Source organism: Pieris rapae, chromosome 20, assembly GCF_905147795.1.
Source record: "Pieris rapae chromosome 20, ilPieRapa1.1, whole genome shotgun sequence".
Classification (NCBI taxonomy): domain Eukaryota; kingdom Metazoa; phylum Arthropoda; class Insecta; order Lepidoptera; family Pieridae; genus Pieris; species Pieris rapae.
In genome coordinates this window covers 5,979,221-6,005,619 of record NC_059528.1, presented here as the reverse complement: position 1 = coordinate 6,005,619, position 26,399 = coordinate 5,979,221, and the positions used below count along the sequence as shown (strand labels likewise).

At 33.5% G+C, this 26,399-nt stretch overlaps 1 protein-coding gene across 3 annotated transcripts in view; it reads left to right on the top strand.

Annotated features, from left to right (window-relative positions):
- Positions 1 to 26,399, top strand: part of LOC110995735 (kinesin-like protein KIF21A) — a 58,725-nt gene that overhangs the window by 27,247 nt on the left and 5,079 nt on the right. For all 3 annotated transcript variants that reach the window (XM_045632525.1, XM_045632524.1, XM_045632526.1), the window contains exons 4-23: positions 5,669 to 5,914; positions 7,243 to 7,564; positions 8,051 to 8,209; positions 9,865 to 10,067; positions 12,345 to 12,581; positions 12,814 to 12,969; positions 13,827 to 13,995; positions 14,780 to 14,974; positions 15,434 to 15,633; positions 16,707 to 16,778; positions 16,863 to 16,943; positions 17,544 to 17,631; positions 18,263 to 18,504; positions 19,123 to 19,284; positions 19,478 to 19,626; positions 20,006 to 20,104; positions 21,255 to 21,401; positions 21,821 to 21,934; positions 25,280 to 25,424; positions 26,035 to 26,161. In XM_045632525.1, the coding sequence (XP_045488481.1) occupies positions 5,669 to 5,914; positions 7,243 to 7,564; positions 8,051 to 8,209; positions 9,865 to 10,067; positions 12,345 to 12,581; positions 12,814 to 12,969; positions 13,827 to 13,995; positions 14,780 to 14,974; positions 15,434 to 15,633; positions 16,707 to 16,778; positions 16,863 to 16,943; positions 17,544 to 17,631; positions 18,263 to 18,504; positions 19,123 to 19,284; positions 19,478 to 19,626; positions 20,006 to 20,104; positions 21,255 to 21,401; positions 21,821 to 21,934; positions 25,280 to 25,424; positions 26,035 to 26,161 (3,313 nt within the window). The remainder of the gene's footprint in view (positions 1 to 5,668; positions 5,915 to 7,242; positions 7,565 to 8,050; positions 8,210 to 9,864; positions 10,068 to 12,344; positions 12,582 to 12,813; positions 12,970 to 13,826; positions 13,996 to 14,779; positions 14,975 to 15,433; positions 15,634 to 16,706; positions 16,779 to 16,862; positions 16,944 to 17,543; positions 17,632 to 18,262; positions 18,505 to 19,122; positions 19,285 to 19,477; positions 19,627 to 20,005; positions 20,105 to 21,254; positions 21,402 to 21,820; positions 21,935 to 25,279; positions 25,425 to 26,034; positions 26,162 to 26,399) is intronic.

Sequence of the window (26,399 nt, the reverse complement as noted above, 5' to 3'; positions counted from 1 at the left end):
ATTGCTGGGCTTTGAAGAATCGGTACGAAAATTTCTTGAAGGACCCTAGGAATTGCTTCAAACACCTCAGTAGGTAGCTGGTTCCTGGAGGCGCGCATCTAAAATTTTATCAAAAACTCTTAATTGTGAAACGTTAGACGTCGAGGCTTGGAGGGCCAAACCCTTCATTTATATAATTGAAACGATTGTCAGTTAATACACTAATTAATTAATCTGTATTTATAGTGAATTACATTAATTTATTTAAACTTCATTACCTTAAAGTTATGTATATAAAACAGGTTACATAAGTTATTAGGCAATGGGCGGCCTTATCGCTAACAAGCGATTTCTACCCAACCCTAGTGTATAAAAATAAAATAAGAAACACCTACAGAAGTTAAAGTAGAAGTAAATAAAAAATGAACAAAAAACAATAATACATGAATCACAAATCAACTAAAACTAAACTAAACGTAACAATATTATATTAATACAAATATAAAAGATAATAATTTTAGGGCTAATGAGTCATCATTAATATACAGCTAATTACGAGACAAAAGATATTGATTAAAATGAAGATTCTTAACCTAATCGACGCTTATGTTACGTTTATGAACTTATTAGGTTACAATCAGCCATTGCCCGTAGTTAATGCTGTTAGGAAATAAAGTTTATCGTTGATCTATTAGCACTTAAAGCGATTACAACTTAATGAGGCGTCTAGTGACTTAATGAGAAGGCTTTGTCAGCGCCGCATTGCCATGAGCAAACGGAATTTAAACTCCATTGTAGGACTGGTATGGTGCGCAAGAGTCGTCCCGTATATGGGCGGGCGGCGTGACAGATCTATATCGGTTTATACGAACGGTTTCCTACTAATTTGCTCATTAGCGCGTGGCGGAAGCTGGTCTTCTCTGTGTCACAAATACATTATGACATTGCAACACAAGTCAAATTTTATTTACACTTCATTGAACTTTCATCTAAAATATAGTAAACAGTATACAAATACTATGTTAAGTGATTGATAAAATATCTACCTTGGCAATGAAGTGAATATAGAAAAAAAATATATACGTTTATTTTGGAACATAAGATCATCATGGTATCACTTATTCCACGTCATTAAATTCGAGCTTGTTGGCATCCTTACTCATCGGCAACGAAGACAGAGGGTGTTGGCGGTTAGGATGTTGGAAGACAAGCCAAGTCCAAAAGAAAAATAAATTCAACGTCCATTGAAGTTGTCCGTTGAATTGAGTCCTTTCTAACTTTTGATGCACACCAATATTATGTGGCCAGCTGCAATGTACTTCCGAAACAAAGAAAGAGTTTACTAACTGCGAGTCCTCTGGCAATCTATTTACATACGAAACGTATATTTTTAAATATTAGTTCACGTTGAGTGAAATATCTAAGTTTTTAACATATGAAGGTCGAGGACGTTACGATGTTGACATGCCTTACATCATGATTACGTAAGCAGTCTGTGATAAGACCCAAAATAGTATATAGATTTATAGATAGCATTTGGGGTTTTTTAATTGTCTATTGGATGTGTTATTTTTATATCTAGAAAGCCCATTGCGAAGAATTCCCTTTAGAGAAATATTAATTATTACCACAACCCACAGATTCTGTTTTATTTAGTTTTGTTTAAATCAGTTGCGCCGTGTTTAGAAAAAGTTTTGTTACGTAATTTTAATCCGACAAGACTATAGTTTACAAACTGAGTACAAAAGACTGTAATGTCCTATTGAACGTATTAAAAACAAATCTAGGTATTAAAAATAACGTAGATTTTTACAAATATAACCAGTGCCTTCTGGGGCCTATTATCTTTTTGTCTAATATAATGCGGATTCAGACGATCTAAGGAAAATTAAAACTAGAACTACGTCTGTTGACGTCTTGAGGAATAACAAAAACAACGACATTCTTACGTTCACAGAGCGCGTCACCATGTCACGATAATATAGTCAGGCTATTGCGGAAATATTTTTTTTTATTCTATGTAACTTAAATGGATGCTTAGGTAAAGTAAAAATGGTTCATTATAATACGGAAACGCTTTAGACTTTAGACCCTTTTTCATGAAATACTTATAAAAGACAATTTATTTGAGTTGAGGCCAACGGGCAGCGTACCAATTATTTAAACCCCGGCAACGCATTCGCGAGCGATCTGGCATTGAGAGTCTATAGGCAGTATCACTTAACATCAGGTTAGCCTCCTGCCCGTTTGCCCCCTGTTCTATGGAAAAAGGCTTCCGATTGCGTTGCCGTTTAAAGAGTTGGCTCAGTATTGAATGGGTCTTTCAATAAGTCAGTCGAATTGGTTCGGACACTACAATATGTAACAACTTATAACATCATTAAAAAAAGATGTGATTTGCGGAAGCCACTTAGAACCTAGCCTTCACTACAACCTATAAACACTGTTAAAAAGTGAGTGTATACTTATGTATACGCTTAGAAGTAATACTTCTTTGAAAGTATGGAAAAAAATGCAGTAGTGATTAACGATAAATATTAAAATTAATTTAAAAGGATTTTATTTAAATAAATAATTAGTAAATACTATTACCGTCGTATATGAAATTAATTTAAAAATACCAAAATAATATTTATTTATTCACACTCCTTAATTGTACTGTTACGAAAAGCGTGTTCTAAATATAAAATACTAGAATATACAACTTGAACATAGTTATCGATTTCCATGCCACATAGACATAACTTTACGATGTCGAATTAAGGTTTGGTGTGCGCGCGCATCTTAAAAATTCACTCTCATTATTTTTCGCCATCGCGCCAAAAGAAGTATAAAAAACAAAAACTTGTCTCTTTATAGCATTTCCCTAATTTCAGTTAAAAAGGATTAATACGCAGTAGTCGATTGATTTGGTTACTGCGTATTAATCGAGTATAACGTTTAAAGCGAATAAAATGCGATAACATGTCTTCAAAAGCGACGAAGCGAATCGAAGTTGACAATTGTCTTGAATTGTATCATTTTAGTAAAATTATCAGAGTTACTTAAGCTTGAGTAACCTTAAATGGCCAATTGGCCAATTCTAAAATCAGACTTATGACAATCATGACATAAGAGTTTGAGTCATCTACTGCCATTCCACTAGGCGCCAGTGCACGTAGTTTCGCTTTTAATTTAAAGTATTACCGTTCTCCCGTTTGTTTCTGTTATCAGTCTAATCAAGCAAGATAACTGTGATAAGCTGATATTGTCGAGTGGTTGACCGTGGTCAAAATCTTGCAATTTATGTTTTGTTTTTACATATAATTTTCAAAAAAATTACGCCTCTAAATAAAGCAAAGAACAGAAGATGTCTTCACTAAGGAGTTGATATTTCATTGATTTTTTTTCTATAAAACTCTTTTCGCTTTTAGACATTTGAAATGCATATTTTTTATTTACTTATACTAATATTATTTGTATTTTATCTTTTTTCATTATGACCCTAATAGATAAGCATCGGTTGTAAAAGTCTATTGATAAATTATCAAAATATACAAAACAATTTTGTTTTGTATATAGTGATAATTTTATCACTGGCATCATAAATATGGTAGAGTTAGCCTACTAGTGCGTGCGACTCATCTTATAGGTCGTGGGTTTGAACACTGTTGCGCACCAACGGACTTTCTGTATATGTGTGCATTTAACATTGTCTCTCGAACGGTGAAGGAAAACATCATGAGGAAACCGGCTTTCCTTAGACCCAAAAAGTCGACGGCGTGTGTCAGGTACAGGAAGCTAATCTCCAACGTAACAAATGTTTGGAAACAGAATATACAGAAATCCAGAGACTCGGATCTAAAAAGGCGGCACAGATTGCAACAGTTATTTAAAATGTGACAGTTATGTAAACCATTCTGAATTAAGTAAATTATTATTTACTTTTAAAGAATAAGCTTTTAAATTGTTAATATTTCTCTTGCCTATAAAAGATATTGTTAATATGCTGAGGACAGTGAAAAGTAAACCTCAGAAAGATGACGCCTTCTCTCATAAGTTGTATTTGTATTGTGTATTTTTACGCCCTTGATTTGAGAACTGGTAGGAAATGTAAAATTAGAAGCATTTCATATACATTTCTGTTTTTGATGTTCATAAGTGTACATTGTGTTATATGAATAAATGAATTTGAATTTAAAACAAAAAATGGAACACGGCTTAAACCGGAAGTCACATCCCATAAAGCTTTTTGAACTATCATTATATTTCCGGTGTACTTGTCGAAACCTGATTAGAGTACGGAAGCCTGTATATAGAAAGTGTTATGCAAACAAAATATATTAATTAAGTAAATATTACGTCGTGGGAAAAAATAGATTACTTTCCGCATATGAAAGTCGGATGGGTTTGTTAATTAGTATTTTGTAGAGATAACACCTTTATGTTACAATTATAGATAGTGTAATCTTTGGATGTCATCAGATGTTGATTTCTCTCACACTGGTGTTAATTATTTTATTATTAAAGCTAAGAAAAGTGAAGTAAAGCTGTATTATATACTATATAACTATGTTTTTAAGCTACGAAAGCTTGTGTTTTATACATTATGAATGGCTATCAAGTTCTAAGTTCTAAATGAATATCTTGTGTGTTGTGTCTAAATTCAAAGAGGACATGGATCATTTATTAAAAGATCGGGAGTTTGGGACGGGGAATCTCCGAATTCTGCATAGAGCTAGTGCTAGTGGAGGAATCCCTGAAAAGAAATTATTAAGCTAGCTGTTTTTTTGTTCGTTTGTTTGTACATTGTTTTTAAAGTTGACCGGGTGGTGTCATCCCAAATACTAATACAGCGAATAATCTTCAATCAATCGTCAGGAGGTTTGCCCTAATTTTAGATTATTATCTATCTATCTTTCGCCTTTGAAATAGATGATCAACACTCTCCAACATCCTCTTTAAAATTAATTGCGTATGGACATCACGCAGCCGCCGTACAGACAGTGGGTCGCCATTCCGTTAAAATCGCAAACCGGCTCTACTCAAATGGTGTAATAGGCCATGTTCCGTCTTGGTATCCGTTATCTCCACACTACAATCATCAACCGCTACTATAGATTATACCGTCGTATTTAATATCGATATGATTTTAACGCTTGTCGTAACACTATCGACATGTATGTTCGCAGAGTGAATTCACAGTAGCGATATTGTGTATATTATGTGTTTCATTTTATAAATGTACTTTATTATATTTTATTGAATGATTCTTGACATTATCGTATTGGCATAGGCTGTAAGGATATGTATTTCTGTAATAAATAAATATATGTATATATATTTGACTAGTTAATTAAAAATTAAATAGTGATATTAAAACATTTAAAAGAAGCGGTATTAGTATGTTGTCTTGGATCGGTACTTAAGATTTATGAGAGTAAACTGTGTCTAATTAATTTCATTAAATCCTTAAATTACGATATCCGGTATTAAGTTCTCAAAGTTTTATTAACTATTAGGTACAACTGATACATTTATCAAATGACTTAACAAATATTTGCATAACTTCTTGCAAAATATTGAAATTTCTCATTTCGATAACTGAAGGATAAAGATGTAATTTTGAATCCATACTTATCATTTTAATTAATGACAGAAATTACCAATTAACGATTCGTGACATTTAATTAACGTTTCCTCATTACAGACTGGCTCCGGAAAGACATACACAATGGGGAGTGGCTGGGAGGGCGAGGGTGACCTTGACGAGGACAAAAGGGGCATCATTCCTCGAGCAATCCGTGACCTGTTCACTGGGGCTGAAGAGAGGGCAGAGGCTGCCCGCGCGCAGGGTCAACTTCCGCCCGAGTTCTCGGTCCAAGCGCAGTTCATTGAGCTTTACAATGAAGACATTGTGGACTTGTTAGACCCCGCGAAGGATCCGTATGCAAAGGTATATATGCCCTATGACCTACGTCCACACTTACATATATATGTGTGTGTCTATAGTCTCATTCAATGGCCATGAATGAATGCTTAAAAACTTCAAATCTAAACAACAAATAACAAAACTTAGCTACAATGTAAGTAGTACAAACAGGAAAGAGTGTTACCTATAATAAAGTCTTAAAGTTTTTGTCCTCAAAGTCAATTAAACATTCTATGGATGTTAGACAAGTGCAATGGTGCATGAAACGAATTTAATTTGCCAAATCTCGTGTCCTCGTAGCTCGTTAGCGTAGTTTAGTAGAATGCCTAAGTATGCCAGTAACTTATTGTGATAAATTATTATTAAGCTTAATATAGATGCGCTGACGAAACAAAGAAAAAAGTCTTATATATATTGTGAAAATCATATGCGTCTAATGAAAGTTAATATACAATACACATGTTTTAATATACTTTGACCGTTATTTTAAAACAGTTTGCATAATAAAGAGACAATTAAATAAAACATGACATGAACCATGATGAGATATTTACTTTCACTTAGAACAATATGCATCGTGAGACTTGAGTCACACATTAGCTCGTAATGTAGTCTTAATTAGAACTGTTGGTCTATTCTTGACATGTTTATTCGTATGATAATAGAAGAATAAATTAGCCTCAGTCGGTGAATGGAAGACCAATTATGGAAGCGATAAATAACCTTGTAGGTCTATGAAAGACTGTTTTGCCTTTAAGACCTTCCTGGATTCAAAATGTCTTGTGTTCATACATTTGATCGATGGTGTCTGAAATCAACCGGCTGAGTTGATATGAGCGATAAATACAAATTGATGACAGCCATTTTTTTATAAAGTCTGTTTAAATATATCGATTATAAACCCATAATGTAGACTAATAGGTACTATAAGGAAGTTGTAATTCTGTATGTTTAAAATATATGAACTAAAAACTGTTTTATATTTGTATATTATAACAAAATTTTCATTCAATTAAAAAATCATGTATTCATTAAGGTAACATAATTTACACGTATTCACAAAAAGATCATACTAAATGCTTCTAATTTTACATTTACTGCCAGTTCTCAAATCAAAGGCGTATAATGGACGACGTAAATTGGCCAAGCTTTTTGTTTTACACAATGTTTGTAAGCTGCAGCCTTTTCACCATGTTCTACATGACATCCTAAGTAATTAATAGTTGATAATTTATAAAAACTAATGAGAGAGAGATGTGAAATAGGAGCACGCACTTACATTCTCGTAGGAACAACATGCAAATACACGTCGACTGAATTACAGTTCCCTCATATAAACTAACACATTTCAGGGTAATTTAAAAATAACAGAAGATGGTTGCGGTGGGGTAAGAATAGTTGGAGCGTCCATTCGAGCAGTCAGAGGCGCCAAGGAAGCCCTAGGAGCACTCAGAGCCGGCGCGTTAGCTCGCACCACAGCAGCAACGAACATGAATTCATCATCATCAAGATCTCATGCGGTTTTCACACTTCTCCTAAGACAGAGAAGACTAGCAGATCACGAAGGTGTGAAAGAGATGGAGACAGATGGCGATGCTCCCGAGCAGTATGAGACGTTGACCGCTAAGTTCCATTTCGTGGATCTAGCTGGTTCAGAACGATTGAAAAGGACAGGTATAAAGTGAATTATTAAAACTAAGCATTTGATTCACCTCTTGTCTCCGTTTAATTAAGTTAATACCCTCCTAATAATAACATTTTAATTTTTTCCCTTAAATATTCTTAGCTCTGCGCCTGTAGAAAGGACATTTGAATACTTAAAAATACTACTTATAACCAATTTCTTAGGATTATGTTATATTCTCAACATGTAATTATTGTTGTGTCTATAAAATATATTTTTTTTATAGTTTGATCATTATTCAAACAAACAAACAAAAATATCTTTATTCATATAGGTAAACAAGTTCACTTATGATCGTAATATTAAATTAATTGTGAATTTACATTTACTGTCAGTTCTCAAATCAAGAGCGTAGAACGGAAGAGAAGAACTGGCAATAAACTCTCCGCCACTCTTTTTAGTCGCCAAGTTGTTTACACAATGTTTGTAAGGAGCTGCAACCATTCGTGAGTCTTACTTCTTCTTTAATATTGCAGGAGCTACAGGAGAACGAGCCCGTGAAGGTATATCAATAAACTGTGGTCTTCTGGCGCTGGGGAACGTCATATCAGCATTGGGAGACAAGTCCCGCAAAGTCATGCATGTACCATATCGGGACTCTAAACTGACGAGGCTTCTGCAGGATTCTCTTGGAGGTACTAACTTTATCAGTGCTTGAATAGTTTAATGGGTTCCTGGGTCTTTTGTGTAAAGTCAATTTCATTTATTGTTTTTTTATATGTTTATGCAGCAAGGAAAATCGAAGATCTATACTTATAATTATATAGTAATTTGAATTACTACGATATCCATGATATATGTATGCTATCGATTTTCAACGACAATCATGTTATTTTCTTCGTTTAATCTATGGTTATACTTTTTTAGTATATGTAGTAAAATAGGATTCTCAGAACTTCATTACTATAACCTTATGTAACATTTAAAATACTCGTCTTAATAATAGTAAAAAGGAACATATGTCAAAGAAACAAAATATTTTTTCTTTCTTTAAACGTTCGTGTTACTTTCCAGGTAATAGCAACACAGTTATGATATATATTATTTTACCCGTATTAAACACTTAAGATACTCGTCTGAATAATAATAAAAAACAACATATGTAAAAAAACAAATCACTTTTTCTTTCTTTAAACTTTCGTGTTACTTTCCAGGTAATAGCAACACAGTTATGATAGATATTATTTTACCCGTATGAAACACTTAAGATACTCGTCTTAATAATAATAAAAAACAATATATATCAAAGAAACAAAACACTTGTTTCTTTCTTGAAATTTTCGTGTTACTTTCCAGGTAATAGCAACACAGTTATGATAGATATTATTTTACCCGTATGAAACACTTAAGATACTCGTCTTAATAATAATAAAAAACAATATATATCAAAGAAACAAAACACTTGTTTCTTTCTTGAAATTTTCGTGTTACTTTCCAGGTAATAGCAACACAGTTATGATAGATATTATTTTACCCGTATGAAACACTTAAGATACTCGTCTTAATAATAATAAAAAACAATATATATCAAAGAAACAAAACACTTGTTTCTTTCTTGAAATTTTCGTGTTACTTTCCAGGTAATAGCAACACAGTTATGATAGATATTATTTTACCCGTATGAAACACTTAAGATACTCGTCTTAATAATAATAAAAAACAATATATATCAAAGAAACAAAACACTTGTTTCTTTCTTGAAATTTTCGTGTTACTTTCCAGGTAATAGCAACACAGTTATGATAGATATTATTTTACCCGTATGAAACACTTAAGATACTCGTCTTAATAATAATAAAAAACAATATATATCAAAGAAACAAAACACTTGTTTCTTTCTTCAAATTTACGTCTTACTTTCCAGGTAATAGCAACACAGTTATGATAGATATTATTTTACCCGTATGAAACACTTAAGATACTCGTCTTAATAATAATAAAAAACAATATATATCAAAGAAACAAAACACTTGTTTCTTTCTTGAAATTTTCGTGTTACTTTCCAGGTAATAGCAACACAGTTATGATAGATATTATTTTACCCGTATGAAACACTTAAGATACTCGTCTTAATAATAATAAAAAACAATATATATCAAAGAAACAAAACACTTGTTTCTTTCTTGAAATTTTCGTGTTACTTTCCAGGTAATAGCAACACAGTTATGATAGATATTATTTTACCCGTATGAAACACTTAAGATACTCGTCTTAATAATAATAAAAAACAATATATATCAAAGAAACAAAACACTTGTTTCTTTCTTCAAATTTACGTCTTACTTTCCAGGTAATAGCAACACAGTTATGATAGCCTGCGTATCACCCAGCGATCGCGACTTTATGGAGACGTTGAATACGTTAAAATACGCAAACAGGGCCAGAAACATAAAGAACAGATGTGTGGTCAACCAGGACCTGACTTCGAGGACCATTCACCAACTGCGACAAGAAGTTGCCAGGCTCCAATTGGAGCTGACTGAATATAAACAGGTATTTTAAGTTAATACAATTGTTTAGAGTAAGAAAAAAATATGTACATATAGAACACATATTAAATAAAAATGTATGTAAATGTGTACTGGTATATTACTTTATGATTGTGATAAATATCGTAGTTTGAGACCAGCGCTAGTAATAGTCATCCCAACTTCAATAAAAGTCTGGCAACGCACTCGCGAGCCCTCTGGCATTGAGAGTGTCTATAGGTGACGGTGTCACTTAACATCATGCCGCCTGCCTGTTTGCCCCATGTTCTATAAAAAACATCCACGCTATGTTTAGTTTAGAAAGAAGTAGTCAAAATCAAAATTCATTCATTCAGTTGAATCACATGATCACTTTGAATTATCAACTCTACCGCCTATTAATTTTTTATTCCAAGCTTCCTTGTATGCTAGGTAATCCGATATATTATCATAAGCTTTCATAGAGCGCTTATGTTTTATAATTTTCTTAAATGTATTATTTGACAACCCACATCCCTTGGTATACTATTATAGAAGAGTACCTATAAATTATTTATTAGTACAGTTAATAGCTGGTACTACTGTTTTTTTATACTCAATATTGAAGTTGGTACTGCTATTGCAAGTGAAGATTTCCAGCTCCCAATAATTGTTGTGACACAAAGCTTTCACAATGTTCACACGGTTAAGTATTTAAATAAAGATTACAGTACAATATGAATTACACAAGCGCGGCATATTGCGTCCTAAGTTAAGAGATGACAGAAATAATGTTGACATTTGACACATGACATTTGCAATAGACAGCGGTATTTCCAAATTCTATTAATGTTTTAAAATCTTTTCTTATATAATTTATCTCTGTCCTGAGTCATCATTTAGCATTAAGATCTAGCCTATGTTAAGACTAAAGACTATATCTATATATATAATGAAAATGGTCTTCGTTTGAGGCTCTTTCACGCCTAAACCACTGATCGTATCGACATGAAACTACCACTATTCGATGCGAAATTTTTCCTAGATGGTTTGTGGCTATTTTTCGAATTCTAACGTTCCTTCATTTTTTTATTGCTGTTTTACTTTTATGAACATTTATCCCGCTAATTGCAAGCGTTTTCTCTTGATTCTTTTGTTTTCATGGCAACGGAGTTTACTAAACGGATAATGTTCTTTTACATTCAGCTAAGAATTCCAATTTCTATAGTTACTCATCACGAAATCTCGGGAACTATAGGACTTAGAAATGTGAAACTTGGTAGGAATATTACTTTCGTTATGTAAAGGTCAACTAAAAACGGATTTTAAGAAATTCATCCCCCCAAGGGGATTGCGGGGGCGTTAACAATGAACAATTCCCGTTTTTAAACTGTAGCTCCTATAAATTCCAAATTTGGTAGGAATCTTTTGTAAGAGATGTAGAAATAGTCTATGAACAAATTTTTCGGTAGCTCACCCCACAGTAGGTTGCGGGGGTGGTTTAACAATGAAAATTTTTATTTTTTAAGGCGTAGCTCCTACAGACTCCAAATTTAGCTAGAGTCGTCTATATGTGATGCAGAAATGATTTAAGAGCGGATTTTACAACAACCCACCGCCGAAAAAGATTGCGGTAGTGGGTGTTAAAATGTGAAATTTCTATTTCCAAATTGTAACCTCTATAGACTTTGGTAGTAATCTTTTAATCGTCATGCAGAAATCATCTCAAATAGGATTTTACGAAATTCTATTTCCATCAGGGATTGCGGGGGTGGGTGTGAGAATGTTAAATTTATGTTTCCAAACTGTAACTTCAACAGACTCCAAATGATTATTTTTTTACTGTTTAAATAGAAAAGGTTAAAGTCAATGGTTTTTTTTTATTTAATTAATTTCATTTGTTTTTATATAACCTAATTAATTTTATGATAAACCGAAAATAAAAATTACAGAAAAAAATAAAAATTAACAAAAAAGCAAAAAAAAAATGAATAAAAAAAATATGAATAAAATTTACTTTATTTCCTTTGAAAATTCGACCAGCGAAGCGGGCGGGACCGGCTAGTTTAACATAAATGTAACAGTACTCAATTAAGGGGACACCGTTGTTGTGTACTATTTGTTCCACTTAAGGCTTAACTTACTAAAATCGAATGGTTTTTCTTTTCAATCTTCTCACTAGGCAAGTGGCATCAAGAATAGTACAACATTCACATGTTGGTGGAGCCATTCGTGGCCACACACTTTTACACACAATTATTCAAACACTTGAAATAAAATTCATTACAAATGAAGATTTTCTATACTTGTAATTCATTTTAAGGGCAAACGCATCATATCCGAAAATGGAGAAGAAGGCTGGAGTGACGTGGTTCAAGAGAATGCAATTTTGCATAACGAAATCGAATCTCTACGACGAAGACTGCATGCCCTGCAGGGGACTGTAGACAAGCTGTCTGCTAGGAATAGTGAACTGCTGGCTGAAAAGGCCTTGGGAGCTTGGGGACCGAAAGAGGGCAACCCTGACGCTTCTGAGTGCAATCTTACGGCGTTAGTGCAGGTAGGTTTAGAGAGGGGTTGTTTTTTAAGGTACTTAGGATAGAATGAGCCAATCGCTCATGGGCCCTTTTTCGTGGGTTTTTTACATTAAGAGGTATAGATCTTAGTAGACAGATTGTAATAAAAAAAATGTTCTGGCATAATTTAAGTCTGTTAATAATTTTAAGTAAAAAAGTGTTTTATTTAACACTAGTTTTTAAATGTCCAGAATCATATTTTTTTCGGTTCTTTAGGGTTACGTATCGGAGATAGAAGATCTTCGGGCTCAGTTGATGGAAGCAAATGCCTTGTACGAAGCAAGCAGACGACGCGAAGCAAGGACCAGACATGATTCTTCTGTTCTCGATACTTCTACCATAATTGACGATGCGAAACGAGAACTTTATAAGGTCTGTATTTATTTATTTATTTTGTACTCCTACAGCTAACACAAATTACATATAATAGCAAACAAATACACCGAGAACATAGCCACAGATGGAATACATTATATAACAAAAAGATTTACAAAAGGGAACAAACAAACAAAGTATTTAATACAATTAACTAACTGATTAAATTTAATTAATTAAGCCTAAATTGGTTGTGTTGTGTAATTGTGTAAAAGTGTGGGTGTGTACGTGATGGTGTGTATGTGGATGTGTGTGTGGGTATTTATATAACAATAATAATGTTTTTAATTTTACATACATTTATATTTCTATTGTCTCATTCTTTCTAGGTATCTGTGTAAGTACCCTTTTTTGGTAAAGGCACCAAATCCCGTCATTTCTGTCTCAGTGATATTTAATGACGACCAAAGAAAGGAATAATTCCCGATGTTGTAAAAAAAATGTACTCAGTCAGTACGTAGCTTTATTACGGCCAACGAAATTTAAAACCCGTCATCATCTTATATAATTTCCAGTAAAATGATGAGCAGATTTAAAACGATGATAGGCTTACTTTGTATTAGTCTGATATACAAAATCTCAATACGTTTTTACATATGAGCAGTGTTGGCCTTAAGAAGTACCTTTCAACCCTTTCATTCTTCCACAAAAACGTTGCACATCTTTGTGACGGTTCATCCGTAAAAATTTTATCCTCATGCGCCTAAAGAAGTTTCACTTGAAAAACAATACTATTATTCATAATCAAATCTTCACAATATTCTTTATATTAAAAAGTATCTACAATAAGGTTTTTATTGCATTAAAAGTATAAATATAATCTCGGAGATATTAATAAATTGCCATTTTCACAGGAGAAAGAGTTGTTAGCACGTAGTATGGGTGAACTAGAATTCCAACGTAAATTAACAGAAGTGCCAGAGCCTTTTGGGGAGAGGGAAAGAGCTGAAGGCGAAAGTGCTGGTGATTCTGAACCCTCAGAAGAAGAGGAGAGTGATTCTGAAGAGGACAATGAGATGAAAGGTTAGTCTAAAGAAATTTCTAAGGTAAAACTTACTAGAGATGGATTTTATATAATTCCGTAACGCATATAAACACGAAATTTTTAAATATTAAAATAAAAAAATTCTTCGATTATGATCACTACTGTTATCCACTCGAAACATTGTGTGTTGTTCATATCCGATTAAAAGGATTTGCTATGTTTCACGTTACTCACAATAATACTATGTAAAAATCTGAGTTGTGTATCGCGCCCGGACTTAAATAGCCTCGACGAAACTATTACGAAATATGTTTAAAAGTATTTAGAATAGCTTAATAATATGTATTATGAGAACACACACATACCTTCAAGTATAGCCTAACGTACACACACCCGAATAAGGTATACTTTCCTCTCTTCTTCTGTCTTTGGCTATATCTTTAGTATTTTTGATGTTTCCCTAAAATATATAATAATTGTAGTAGTTCCAAAAACCATGTATAATGTAAGTCTGCATAAATATGACATACATATATCCCGTAGTTAATTTTATGATTTCGAATATTTGCCTTTTGCGTTAAATAATCAAATTTAACGCAATAGGCTTAATTTTAATTTTTAGAAAAACACTTTTTTAAAGTTATGTATTATTGTAAACTTATAATTATTTAAACGTAATTTTAAATTTAACCGACGTTTTGTAAAAGTTCGTTTGTGTAAATATTATGTTAATAAAAGACAATACCAATTTAATATCAGCCAGCTCTGTGTCATCGCGCAGTTACGTTGCCGGCCTTAATCTTATTACTCTTTCTCCTTCAGGTCAACAACTCCTTACGGCTCAGCTGGCGGCATTGAGTGAAGATATCGACACGAAGGCTCGTTTAGTGGACCAATTGGAGGCATCTCAAAGGCGATTGGCCGCGCTGCGTACGCATTACGAACAAAGACTGGACCATTTGCATCAGCAGATCAAAGCTACAGGAGAGGAGAGGGATAAAGTCCTTGCATCTTTGGGTAAAAAATTTTTTCGGAATTAAAGGTTTTAATATGAGTGAATCAGAGATATCGAGGACTACAAAAGATGATGAGTGCAAAGATTTATGATGTAAGGCATAATTAAATTAATGCATTTTTTCTGACTTAGTTGAGTATTTTTTTCTATCGAGGTATTCTATATAGAGTATTTTTTTAAAGCATCCACTAGCTGCGCTGTTTTGTTTCACTACAAGTGAAAGCGATGCACAAATGCATTAACATTGAAGTAAACTGGCCAAAATTGTATTAAGCTCGAATGATATGTTTTGTGGATGAAAATATGGTTATTTTTATATTTAATTGATAATTGATTTTACCAGTTAATTGATGACAATCTTGAAATTATTTCATTTTTCGCAATCGGATAATGTTAGTTAAGACGAAGATTTTATGTATTATTTTTATTATACAATAAATCTCTAATTTATTTGATTTCAGCTTCTCAGTCATCCCAGCCCAGTGATAAACTCAAACGTGTGAAAGAAGAATACGAAAGACGAGTGTCCAGTATGTCGCGAGAGTTGAGGCGACTTCAAGCAGCTCAAAGGGAACACGCCAGACTCCAGAAATCCCAACAACACACCGCACACCAGATTCACACTCTACGGAACGAACTGCAGAATTTGAAGCGAGATAAAGTATGTAAAATTCTTTTTTTATATATATATACTAGCGGATCCGACAGACGTTGTCCTGTCTATACGTCTTTAATTTGAAAATTTCAAACTTTTTTTAATAAGCTAAAACATTCTGGACCATTTTGATGAAAATTATTATTCAAATGTTATGACAATATCTAACGATCCAGCACATGGTCTACAATAACACAATGATAACAAAACTTTTTTTTAATTTGATCGCAGCGCTAACTGTCGGGACAGACTAAAATTAAAATTCGAATATTATTTAAAATTTGACAGTGCGATGGTAACGCCTGTCTGTCGGATCCAATGTAAAACATTCCAAAATCAACAACTACTAATTAATTAAAAAAGACATTGTCCAGCGGACAAAATTGTGAATCTAAACCATTTTCGAATCTCCACGAACACACACAAAAAATTTCATCAAAATTGGTCCAGTCGTTTAGGAGGAGTTCAGTCACATACACACGCACACAAGAAATATATATAATAAGATTTATAGAACAGGGGGCAAACGGGCAGGAGGCTCACCTGTTAAGTGATACCGCCGCCCATGGACACTCTTTACTTGAAACTGGCATAAAGTAAAAACTATCGCCATAAAAATGTATGTAAAACTAAAATTTAATTTGAATGTAGATTGTATGGATTATATTTTAGTCAGTTTGTAAACTGAGTGTATTTTTTATTTAGTATCGGGGCTGATAAAAATGCTCCCTGCAAAACAACGACTTCTATTTTCTATACAATTTACAAAAATATATAATTATAGCAAGAAAATAATTTTGAAAAATAGAATTTTAAAACAATTAAATTTGTTGTACATTAAATATTATTTTCCTACTTTTGTCTATATATTTTTATCTTAGGAATTAGTAGGAACTCTCTTTTTCTCGTAATCGACAAGTATCAGTGGTCGCTAGACACGCACGCATACGTAAAACTACGGGCGTGTAATTTAAGTAAATAATAAATTTCTAGAATTCAGTTTTGTAGGTATTTTGTTAGTGTGGCCAGTGGCGCCTACGCAATTCCATTGATTTTATTTTACTTTCCCTTATTTTCAGGTGAAACTAGTACAAAGGATGAGGATGGAATCAAAGAGACACGCCCAAGCAGAAGCAGCTAGAGCCAAAGAAGTAATTAATCTTTATGCTCTGTAATGGTTTAATTTTATTGCCATTTGTCAAATAACTAAACACTATTATTTATTTTACTTTCAGGTCGCCCAGCTACGAAAAGAATCTCGAAAAAATGCCAACTTAATAAGGAACTTAGAAGCAGAAACGAAATTAAAAGAACAGGTGTGTAATAATAACCTTTTCTAATTTAATCAGTATAACGGTTGTAACAATACTCGTCTCTTTTCATCTCACTATAAACACGATTCGATAGAAAGGGACGAAAGCAAGTAAAGCAAAATAGCAAGTCTTGCGCATGATTTATTTTGAAATACACTTGCCAGTCTCAGATATTTCGGTGTTTTATCAGGGGAACTTTTAAAATGGAACTTAACTCCTAGTTAATATTATAAGTGATAATTGTGTTTTTTAAGAGCAGTGTCAGTCTAGTGGATTCAGCGTGCGACTCTCAAACCTGAAGTCATAGGTTCGATCCTGGCTGTGCACCAATGGACTTTCTTTTTATGTGCGCATTTAACATTTGCTTGAACGGTGAAGAAAAACATCGTGAGGAAACCGACATGTCTTAGACCCAAAAAGTCGACGACTTCTCTGATCACCAACTTGCCTATTAGATTTAAAAATGATCATGAAACAGATTCAGAAATCTGAGGCCAAGACCTAAAGCGGTTGTAGCGCCACTGATTTATTTTATTTATTTTTGTTTTTTTAAGATGTGTGTGACTGAAATATTGTATAAATAAAATATTTTTTATTTGTCAGGTGTTGAAAAGAAAGCAAGAAGAGGTGTCACTCCTCCGTCGCGGGCACAGGGATAGACTCAGCAGTAGGGCAGCTGGGCGACTCCATGGTGATTATTGTACTATTTTATAATAATAGATATACAGAATCTCTGAATATCATTTGTCCTACTTTTTCCAACTAGGTGATTGTATCAGTCGCTATCTACGTAATATGTACGTATACTTATAAGCTGAAATCTAACAAAACTTTTCCTGGTAAAAAAAACCATTTTATTGAAGATTTCGTTAAGAGATTTTTATGTTTTGTACCTTAATACAAGGAAATAAAGGTGAAAATTAAAAATGTGAGCCGTCACGGGACGCCTGGCAGATGTGAAACATCGACATTATTTTGTAAAAGTAATATGCAGAAAAGAACAAACTGTGATAGGACTTAATATGTTATAATGATAAAATAAAATATTACGATTTTTTTCCAGATAACGATGACTATTTGTTGAATAAACATTATTTTCATTAAATATTTTTAATGTGAAATTTATTACTGCATTTAGACTGTATATCATATAGCGTGGCGACGCGTCGCCACGGCATGCGTCGCCACGCCAGAAATCGGTTTTACGTGCGGCTATAGATGTTTCACATCAAAATGCTAACAGCGGTCCTTTATTGAAAATACCGAAGGAAACTCCTACTTTGTATACAATTGAGTTATTTATCTTTACTCATTAAATTCAGATCGCAGTCGGGGCAAAGCCCGTATGACAGGGCGTGAACTGTGGTCGCGTCTGGAATGCTGGTTATCCCGCGCCTGTGCAGCTCGCACCACGTTAGCTGAGTTAGAAGTGACCCTGGAACACCAGCTTAAACAGAGAGACGCCGTTGGAGCCTCACAAGTCAATGACCCAGATTCGAAGGCGTTGCTCGCCTATCTAAGAGGAGCTATTGCGGAAACACAGTCGCAGATAATGCAGATTGAGGTAAGACAATTTATTCTTAGACCGACATACATAGGGCCGTTCAAGTATTACGCAGCATATATAGCAGATTTACTGAAATTTCCAGACACACACACACACACACACACACACACCCCCCTCTCTTTTGTCCTGTATTAATATTTTTAGGAATCCTCGAAAATGCTTTTCGTTTTCAAGTATGGGGGGGGGTAATATATGTAAAAAGTTAATAATTACTGTTGACGTATTCACCAAATAAGAAAATTCCCCCTGCCCCCTATAGTGCTCAAATCCTGAGTAAAAAAAAAGAACATTATAAACTTATACGTAATTTAGAAACGCACTCACTATTTCATCGTATACCGTCCAACTTTACTTATTACAATTATTATGTAATGCTTGTATTAGAAACACACCATCATTAATAGTGCTAGTCTTAGTCTAGTCCTTGTTCTGACACGCGACATCGAGACAGCCCATATTATTTTACCGAGGGAAGGTTTTATCCTGGATGCAGCTTCCAAATACCCAATTATCTTAGGGATATTCATTAATTCGACAAATTGACGACTTCGAATATATTGTTACACATTTTCCATCGCGACGTCGATTTACATGAAAGTCTTATTTCGTTAACAGGAAGAGAACGAAGAAAACGAGCTGCCGCGAGTGCTGGAACAGATAGAGTGTGAGGCGGCAAGGTACACGTTAGAGAGATTGGCGGCTGTGGCCTTACAACACGCCCATGAATCGGCAAGAAATGGCAAGACTCTTCTCGATACCCGGGCTAGACTTGCTGAGGTAAGAGAACATGAAAAACATAACTTTTTTGAGGTTTATCGAATTATTGCGGGACGAGAAATTACTTATGACAACGCGATTATTCGCTGGTGCAAGAATCTTATTAATTAATTAATCACAATTAATTAGGTTGGAAAAATTGGTTTTAATATACCCATGACTATGACTCAATCTGATCTTCATACTGTTACAGGTGGAAGAGAAATGTGAACAAACAGCAAGTGCATTGCGTGCCGCTGACGAAAATAACTTGAATCCGTGGAACAATTCGCAGGCTTTTGCTGCTTTGTTAGCTCATGTCTCTTCTGGTACTTCTACAAGATCTGTCTCACCTGTTGACAGGTAATATAAATGGTTTTAACTTTTTTTATTGAAACACAAATGAGTTTTTTTCTATAAAAATAAAATATTTAGCAACATTACTATTCTCAAACATAATCTTTAAAATAATATCACTAAACAACTTTGTTGTTATGCTAATTAGTAAGTATTTCTAACATGGTCCTTCGAGCCGGATACACACAGTTTGTATGAAACTAAGAGAAGAAGTGTGTTAGCTATTAAAAAAAATATTTATACAGTGGCAAGCTGTTCGTATTAGAATTTTTACGATTTTGTATTTATAAAATTCAATCAAATTTTTTATTAAAAACCTTTGATAGTGATTTTTTCACTTATTTTTGAAACATACTGGTAGTTTGATATAATTAATGTTTTTCAGCTCGCTATTAGACACTCGCCCTCCAGTGCTCGGTGTGAGGGAAACAAACACTGCGCCGGCCTCTCCGCCTGATGATAATTCACCATTCCAAAGAAACACGTAAGTATAGTATTCTTTTGTGATGTGAGTTTATTAAATATTGTTGAAGTAAATCTTCGTAAGACGTATGAGGGTATAGTACATTTCATTACAAGTGCGGAAAGCCTGTCATTGCAACGAGTTCCGACGAATGTCTACCCGAGCCGAGGCGCAGCCGAAGGTGAGGGTTGACAGTCGGAACAAGTTGCAATGACGGTACCGCACGTGTACTGAACGACTATTTTTAATACAGTTGCGAAAAAATTAAGCAATTTAATTAAACTATTTGCTTTTTTTCTCTTCTCTCTACGGAATAAATTCGTTGCACATAGATATGTAGCGACTTATATGTTTCCGGTAAATTGTTCTCCAAAGCATTTTGTGCAATTATACTGCGTTCGGGTGGTATTCATTCAAATAAAATATCGCCGAAATTACTCATTTTGTGCAACAAATAACTCAACTCGAAAGAACATTTTTGGAAAATGGCGCCAACCGCAAAGAATATGAGCAAAGCTTGTTTTTTCTTTTTAATCATTTTTTTATTGATATGAAATAAAATAAACCTAACCTAACTTATTGAACCAATTATTCGTAAACTTTTTAAAAATACGTATTTGCATATATTATAAAATTCTTTTTAATATTTTTTTAATTGATATGAAATGAGAAGAAACCTAACCGAACTTATTGAATCCAATTATTATAATATTTAGAAATCATATATCATAAAAACTTCTATGAATCTTTTTAATAAAACCTTCGTGGTTGGTTTTTTCTTTTTAATACACATTGTTTTGACAGTTGGCAAAGAAAACGCACGAGTGCGGGAATGGCAAAGAAAAAGCACGAGTGTGTAATAGCCCACTTTCCGAACGCTATACCTCCCTGCAATATGCCACTTTCTGAGCAACTGTATTAAAAAAATTTTTACGGAACGTCACGAAGTTCGGCAGCGTTTTTCTTGAAGAAAAGGGAGAGAGTATCTGAAGCCAATTGAGAGAGAGTGAGAAAAAAGAGTCGAATTCAATGTTTATATTGTAATGTAACGAAGTGTTAATAATTAGTTTAAAAAAATCATACATATCGTTTACCAGTATTGTTATTAACATTTTTAGCTTTTTTTATTATAATTAATAATATATTTATAAATAAGTATTATGTATTTTAGTGTACGTCGTGGGTCCGTTCGTCTCAGAGACTTAGGTGTATACAGTCGGGATGAGAACGTAGACCCGATGACACAGTCGTTGGTGGAACCGACTTCTCCCAAACCAGTGCCACTCAGCAGAGTTCCCAGTGCGCCTGGTAGTCTCAGGTAAAATAAACATCCTTTATAATAGTCACAAGAAGAAATTTTGAAGATTTTTTCATAAAATAATTGACCGTGGCTTTGTGTCAGAATTATTATACGGTTTGTATAGATTTTCGTTTAGATTATTTCAATAACTTTAACAATATGTATAAATATATATAATTATATATATATATGCACAACTTAATTTTTAAGTCAAGTTATTACCAAATTATTTTGGGTATGACATCGCTAGTTTCCACACGAACTTAAATTTATGTTTAATTTTGATCCTTTCCTCGAGGCGTAAATTTAAAGATATGTATTTTGTTTGTTTATAACTTGCTGCTGACACTGTTGCAAAAAAAGGGCTGCGAAATATTGTTCTTCCTGCTTAAAAAGCATACACGTACAATAGCATTAAACTATGTTGTAAATTCCAGAGGACTACAACCAATCAACTCACAGTTGTCATCTCCAGTAGCCAATCGCCGAGCGCCACCCGAAAGCCCTCGACCAATCAGAAGACAGCACTCATTAGCGAAACCAGCTTCTTTGTAAGTAACTATTTACCACTTTTTATTTGATTCAATTTTTACTGGCTGATAAAAATATTTTAGTTTTGTTGCACATTTTTTAACTTTGATTTTATTGGATTAGATTTTAGATTCTATTGTCGTAGATGTAAGCATGTAGTAGTTAGTGATGCCCACTACCTTTCGCCTGCATGATACTCGCTTGGGTTAATGTGCTATGTTTGATGGGATATAAGAAAATTATTTGTGATATTATAAGTGTTAATTTCACAGACTCATATACAATATTATAAATCAAATATACAATTAAAAAAAATATATCTTCGTCTGCGGGAACTACATTAACAATTCTTTAAAGGACATATATATGCGATGACGAGCAGTGTTGGCCTAGTGGCTTTAGCGTGCGACTCTCATACTTGAGGTCGTAGGGTCGATCCCTGGCTGAGCACGGCAATGGACTTTCTTTCTATGTGCGCATTTAATATTTGCTGGAACGGTGAAGGACCCAAAAAGTCGACGACGTGTGTCAGGCACTGGAGGCTGATCAGCTACTTGCCTATTAGATTCAAAAATGAGCAAACAGATTTAGAAATTTTAGGCCAAGACCTAAGGAGGTTGTAGCGCCACTGATTTACTTATATATGCGATCGTAACATCAATGTATGTATATTGTATTTATACGTATGAAGAAAGTTTTATTTAAAATATGACATATCGTAATTTTTTTGATCACTTGATAAAAAACTAATTACAATTCAATTATATTTTCGGACACATCCTATCACTGTACTACTGATTAAATACTGACATAGAAAGATGCAGGCCATGATTACTTACGAAATAATTAAAAAAAAATCTTTTCTTAACTTCATGTTAATTAGTAAGTGAAAAGTCATCCATTTCACAAATGTTGTATCTAATATTTTATTTTACTATTCTTTATTACTCAATATGTCATATGGAACATGGTGTAGTGGTTGCAGCTCCTTACAAACGTTGTGTAAAAGAAAAACCTTGGCGATTAAAAATAGTGGTGGAGAGTTTATTGCCAGTTCTTCTTTTCCGTAAAAGTAAAATTAGAAGCATTTAATTAATGTTTATTTCTTTTTATTTTTGACGTTCACGTACACTTAGTACATTAAGTTACCTAAATGAAAAAAAAAAAAACAAAATAGATTTTTCCTCAAATAATTTTCTTATATGACTGCTGTAGGCACTGGTATGTGTATGCAAGATTTTTGAAGCGCTTACCTCCTGTACCGTGTTTTAAGGGTCAGAATTGAGTTGATAATTCTTTTACGGCAGTTTTCTTGAGTACATTTCGCAGCCAATTAGCCGTTCAATTAACGGCCTGAACAATGTTCAGCCAGTTGATCAAACGGCTAGGCAAATTACTTGATTCGATGACAATAGCATATTTATCTAGTTGGTTACGACATCCATGTTAATGATGTTTATCTCATAAGAATTATACATATATTAATGTCAATAAATCGTGGTTGTAGTGTGATTACCAAATTTGTGATACACTCAACTATTTTGTGAAGTGATTGACATAAATGTTGAAAAAGTTTCGCGAAAAATGAAAGAGCGACAGAGAACAAATCTTGCATATACACACATACACAGTTTGTAGGCGGGGTGTAGTGGGTATATCTGTTCACAAACTCGGTACTTACAGCCTTCTCACCGACCTTTCGATAGTGGAGGACTGACGACACCACTGCAAGACTTGAAGCCACTTATAGCAAATATAGCTTGCCCATAAAGGAATTTAAGCAAATCTAATGATAAATAATAGTTTTGTTCTATTATCTTCTATTTTATTAACCAAAGTTCGAATATTAAGTAAATAATTATGATGTTTTACTTTTGGTTATAACTAACTCTAGTTTAATTATGAATATATTGGTGCTGATCGAAGGTTTTTTGTTAACTGGGTTATTTGTAAATGCGTTGTAAATTTTTTACTGCTATTTATGAAAACACGTGCTTATTTTTAACTAAGATTTTTCAGTTACGGTTTAATTTGTTTATTAAAGAGAAGCCATTAAATGTAAGGAGGTCGTATATGACAACAATGTAAATAAAGTATATGCAAAAGTATGTGTTGTTTGCTTCCTTGCATGATGCACTGTATACATGATTTATGAGGCATATTTTATGTAAATAAAATATTTAAATGTAGTTTGACAGCTCCACTTAGTATGCTCTAAATAAACAAGAAAAAACGAAGGAGATTTCTTTATACCTATACAACAGTTTAAGTAAGTACAATTTTATTGCTATTTATAGCCATCACAACGTCATCATGGTCCATTAAAAAATAAGCTTTCCTTACAATTAGCTAATTTAATTCATATTCTATCACTGAAATCTCGTCAAAATATGTCCATAATCATGTTATTGTAACTAACCCATTCAACGCTTTGTCTACTGCCTGATATTTTTTTGTTTTATTGCATGTGTAGCTTTAAAAGTAACAAAATTAAACTCATGCTATGATTGGCTTAGGAAAGGGATCTTAATTATAAAGTTTGGTTTGTCGAGATATTTTTGCAAAATCGTTGAAACACGTATTGTACAAATGGGAGTTGTAACTAATCTTGAATTTGAATCTTTTCTAAGAGTTTGTATCCACTGATCTTAAATGATGATATTTAAGCCATCGCGATTGTGTCGCCTTATAAACATTCTATTCCAATACAGCTAGATTTATTGTTATTTATTATTTATTGTCTTTTATTAACATAACTTTTACACATTTAAAGAAAACACTTTTTTAACGGATTGAAGCTATGTATTATTGTAAACTTATAATTATTTAAACATAATTTTAAATTTATCCGACGTTTCGCGTGCTTTACAGCGTGCGTGGTCACAGTCACAAACGTCGGATAAATATAAAATTATGTTTAAATAATTATAAGTTTACAATAATACATAGCGTCAATCCGTTAGCAAAGTGTTTTCTTAAAACAGCTAGATATTTTAAATGTTTTTCTGAATCGTGAATACCAACGTAGTATCACTTAAGAACAAATCCTGGGGGTCTAGTCAATACGGCTTAACAGTAGTGTATGTAGAAAGTCGAAAACTAAATTTGTATGAAAATGAGAAACTAGTAGTTGGTACCAACTGTCGACACTAGTTGTCATTTTCATACAAATTTAGTTTTCGACTTTCTACATACACTACTGTTAATCTGTCTTGACTAGACCCCCTGTAAAGTTCGGGGAAGTTTCACAATTATCTCAATATGTTGATGCGTCAAGTCTTAAAAATCCTGTACAATCTAAATAAACGAGATCAGTGGAGACAAACCCAAGTGGAATCTATAAAAATAACGTATAATGGATATAGAGATGCGAGTGGAGCGTCTGAGAACACTCCACCGGCGTCACCCAGTGCAGCGAGACGGGCGCGCGATGAAGACGTATTCCAAAGACTGGCTGGAGTCGCCTCTGAGCAGGCGCCTACTGGAACCGTAAAAGTTCTCTCTCTAAAGGTAAAGATTATTTAAGTAAAAACACAAATTAATGTTGGTTGTAGACATTTGAGTTTAACACATACATAATGTAGAGGTTTTTGTTAAACACGAAATTAAAAATAATAGGAACTGGATTCTGACTGTGTCACCAACTCTTTACGTAGCACAAAATAATTAAACTTTTATTTATGTAAGACCATTATATATATATATATCTGTGTGTGTGTGTATATTATTTTAAATAAAGCCTCTGTCTCTTAGTCAGGACCGATGTTTTTGAGTCACAAATTTTCTTTATACATAACAATAAATACGAAAAATGTCGCCTTGTTTGTACCGGAGTTATTATTGCATATTTTAACACGTAAATAGTTATTTTTATAACATAAATAGTCAGACAATATCGATATTCATGTACTCTATAAAATTGTAGAACAACTTTGCACTATTGGCACTAGTTTATGCAGTGTACGCGGTGAACGCATTTTTTTCACTACATATCTATGTAAGCTATATTGAAAATATTCTGTTACATATTTACAATGTTTTAATGCAAAGCCTCTTTAAATTTTACACAAAAATAATATGATATTTTTATCAATATTAATGAAACGTATACTCATTTCAGCAACGCCTAAGCACATGTGCAATGGGGGGAGGGACATGGCTGCAATGTACCCACGTGGCGGAGGGTCACGTTGGGGCTGTCTCGGCTCTTGCAGCAGTGCCTAATGCTCTATATAGTGGAGGAGTAGGTAAGTAATTTGCGATAGTTACTCTACGTTTCATTAGTAGAATTAGGTTTTTAATTGGATTGAGGAAGTACTGGTAGTATGTTCGTAACTCATCAATACAAATATTTTCGCGGTATTTTAGGAACCTTTTCAATCCGTGCTTGCTGAGCCTGTCTCAGAATTAGCTAGTAGAGGCTAATAATGCAATACAATATTTTATAACAGGGCAGATTTTATTATAAAAGAGTATATAAGATAT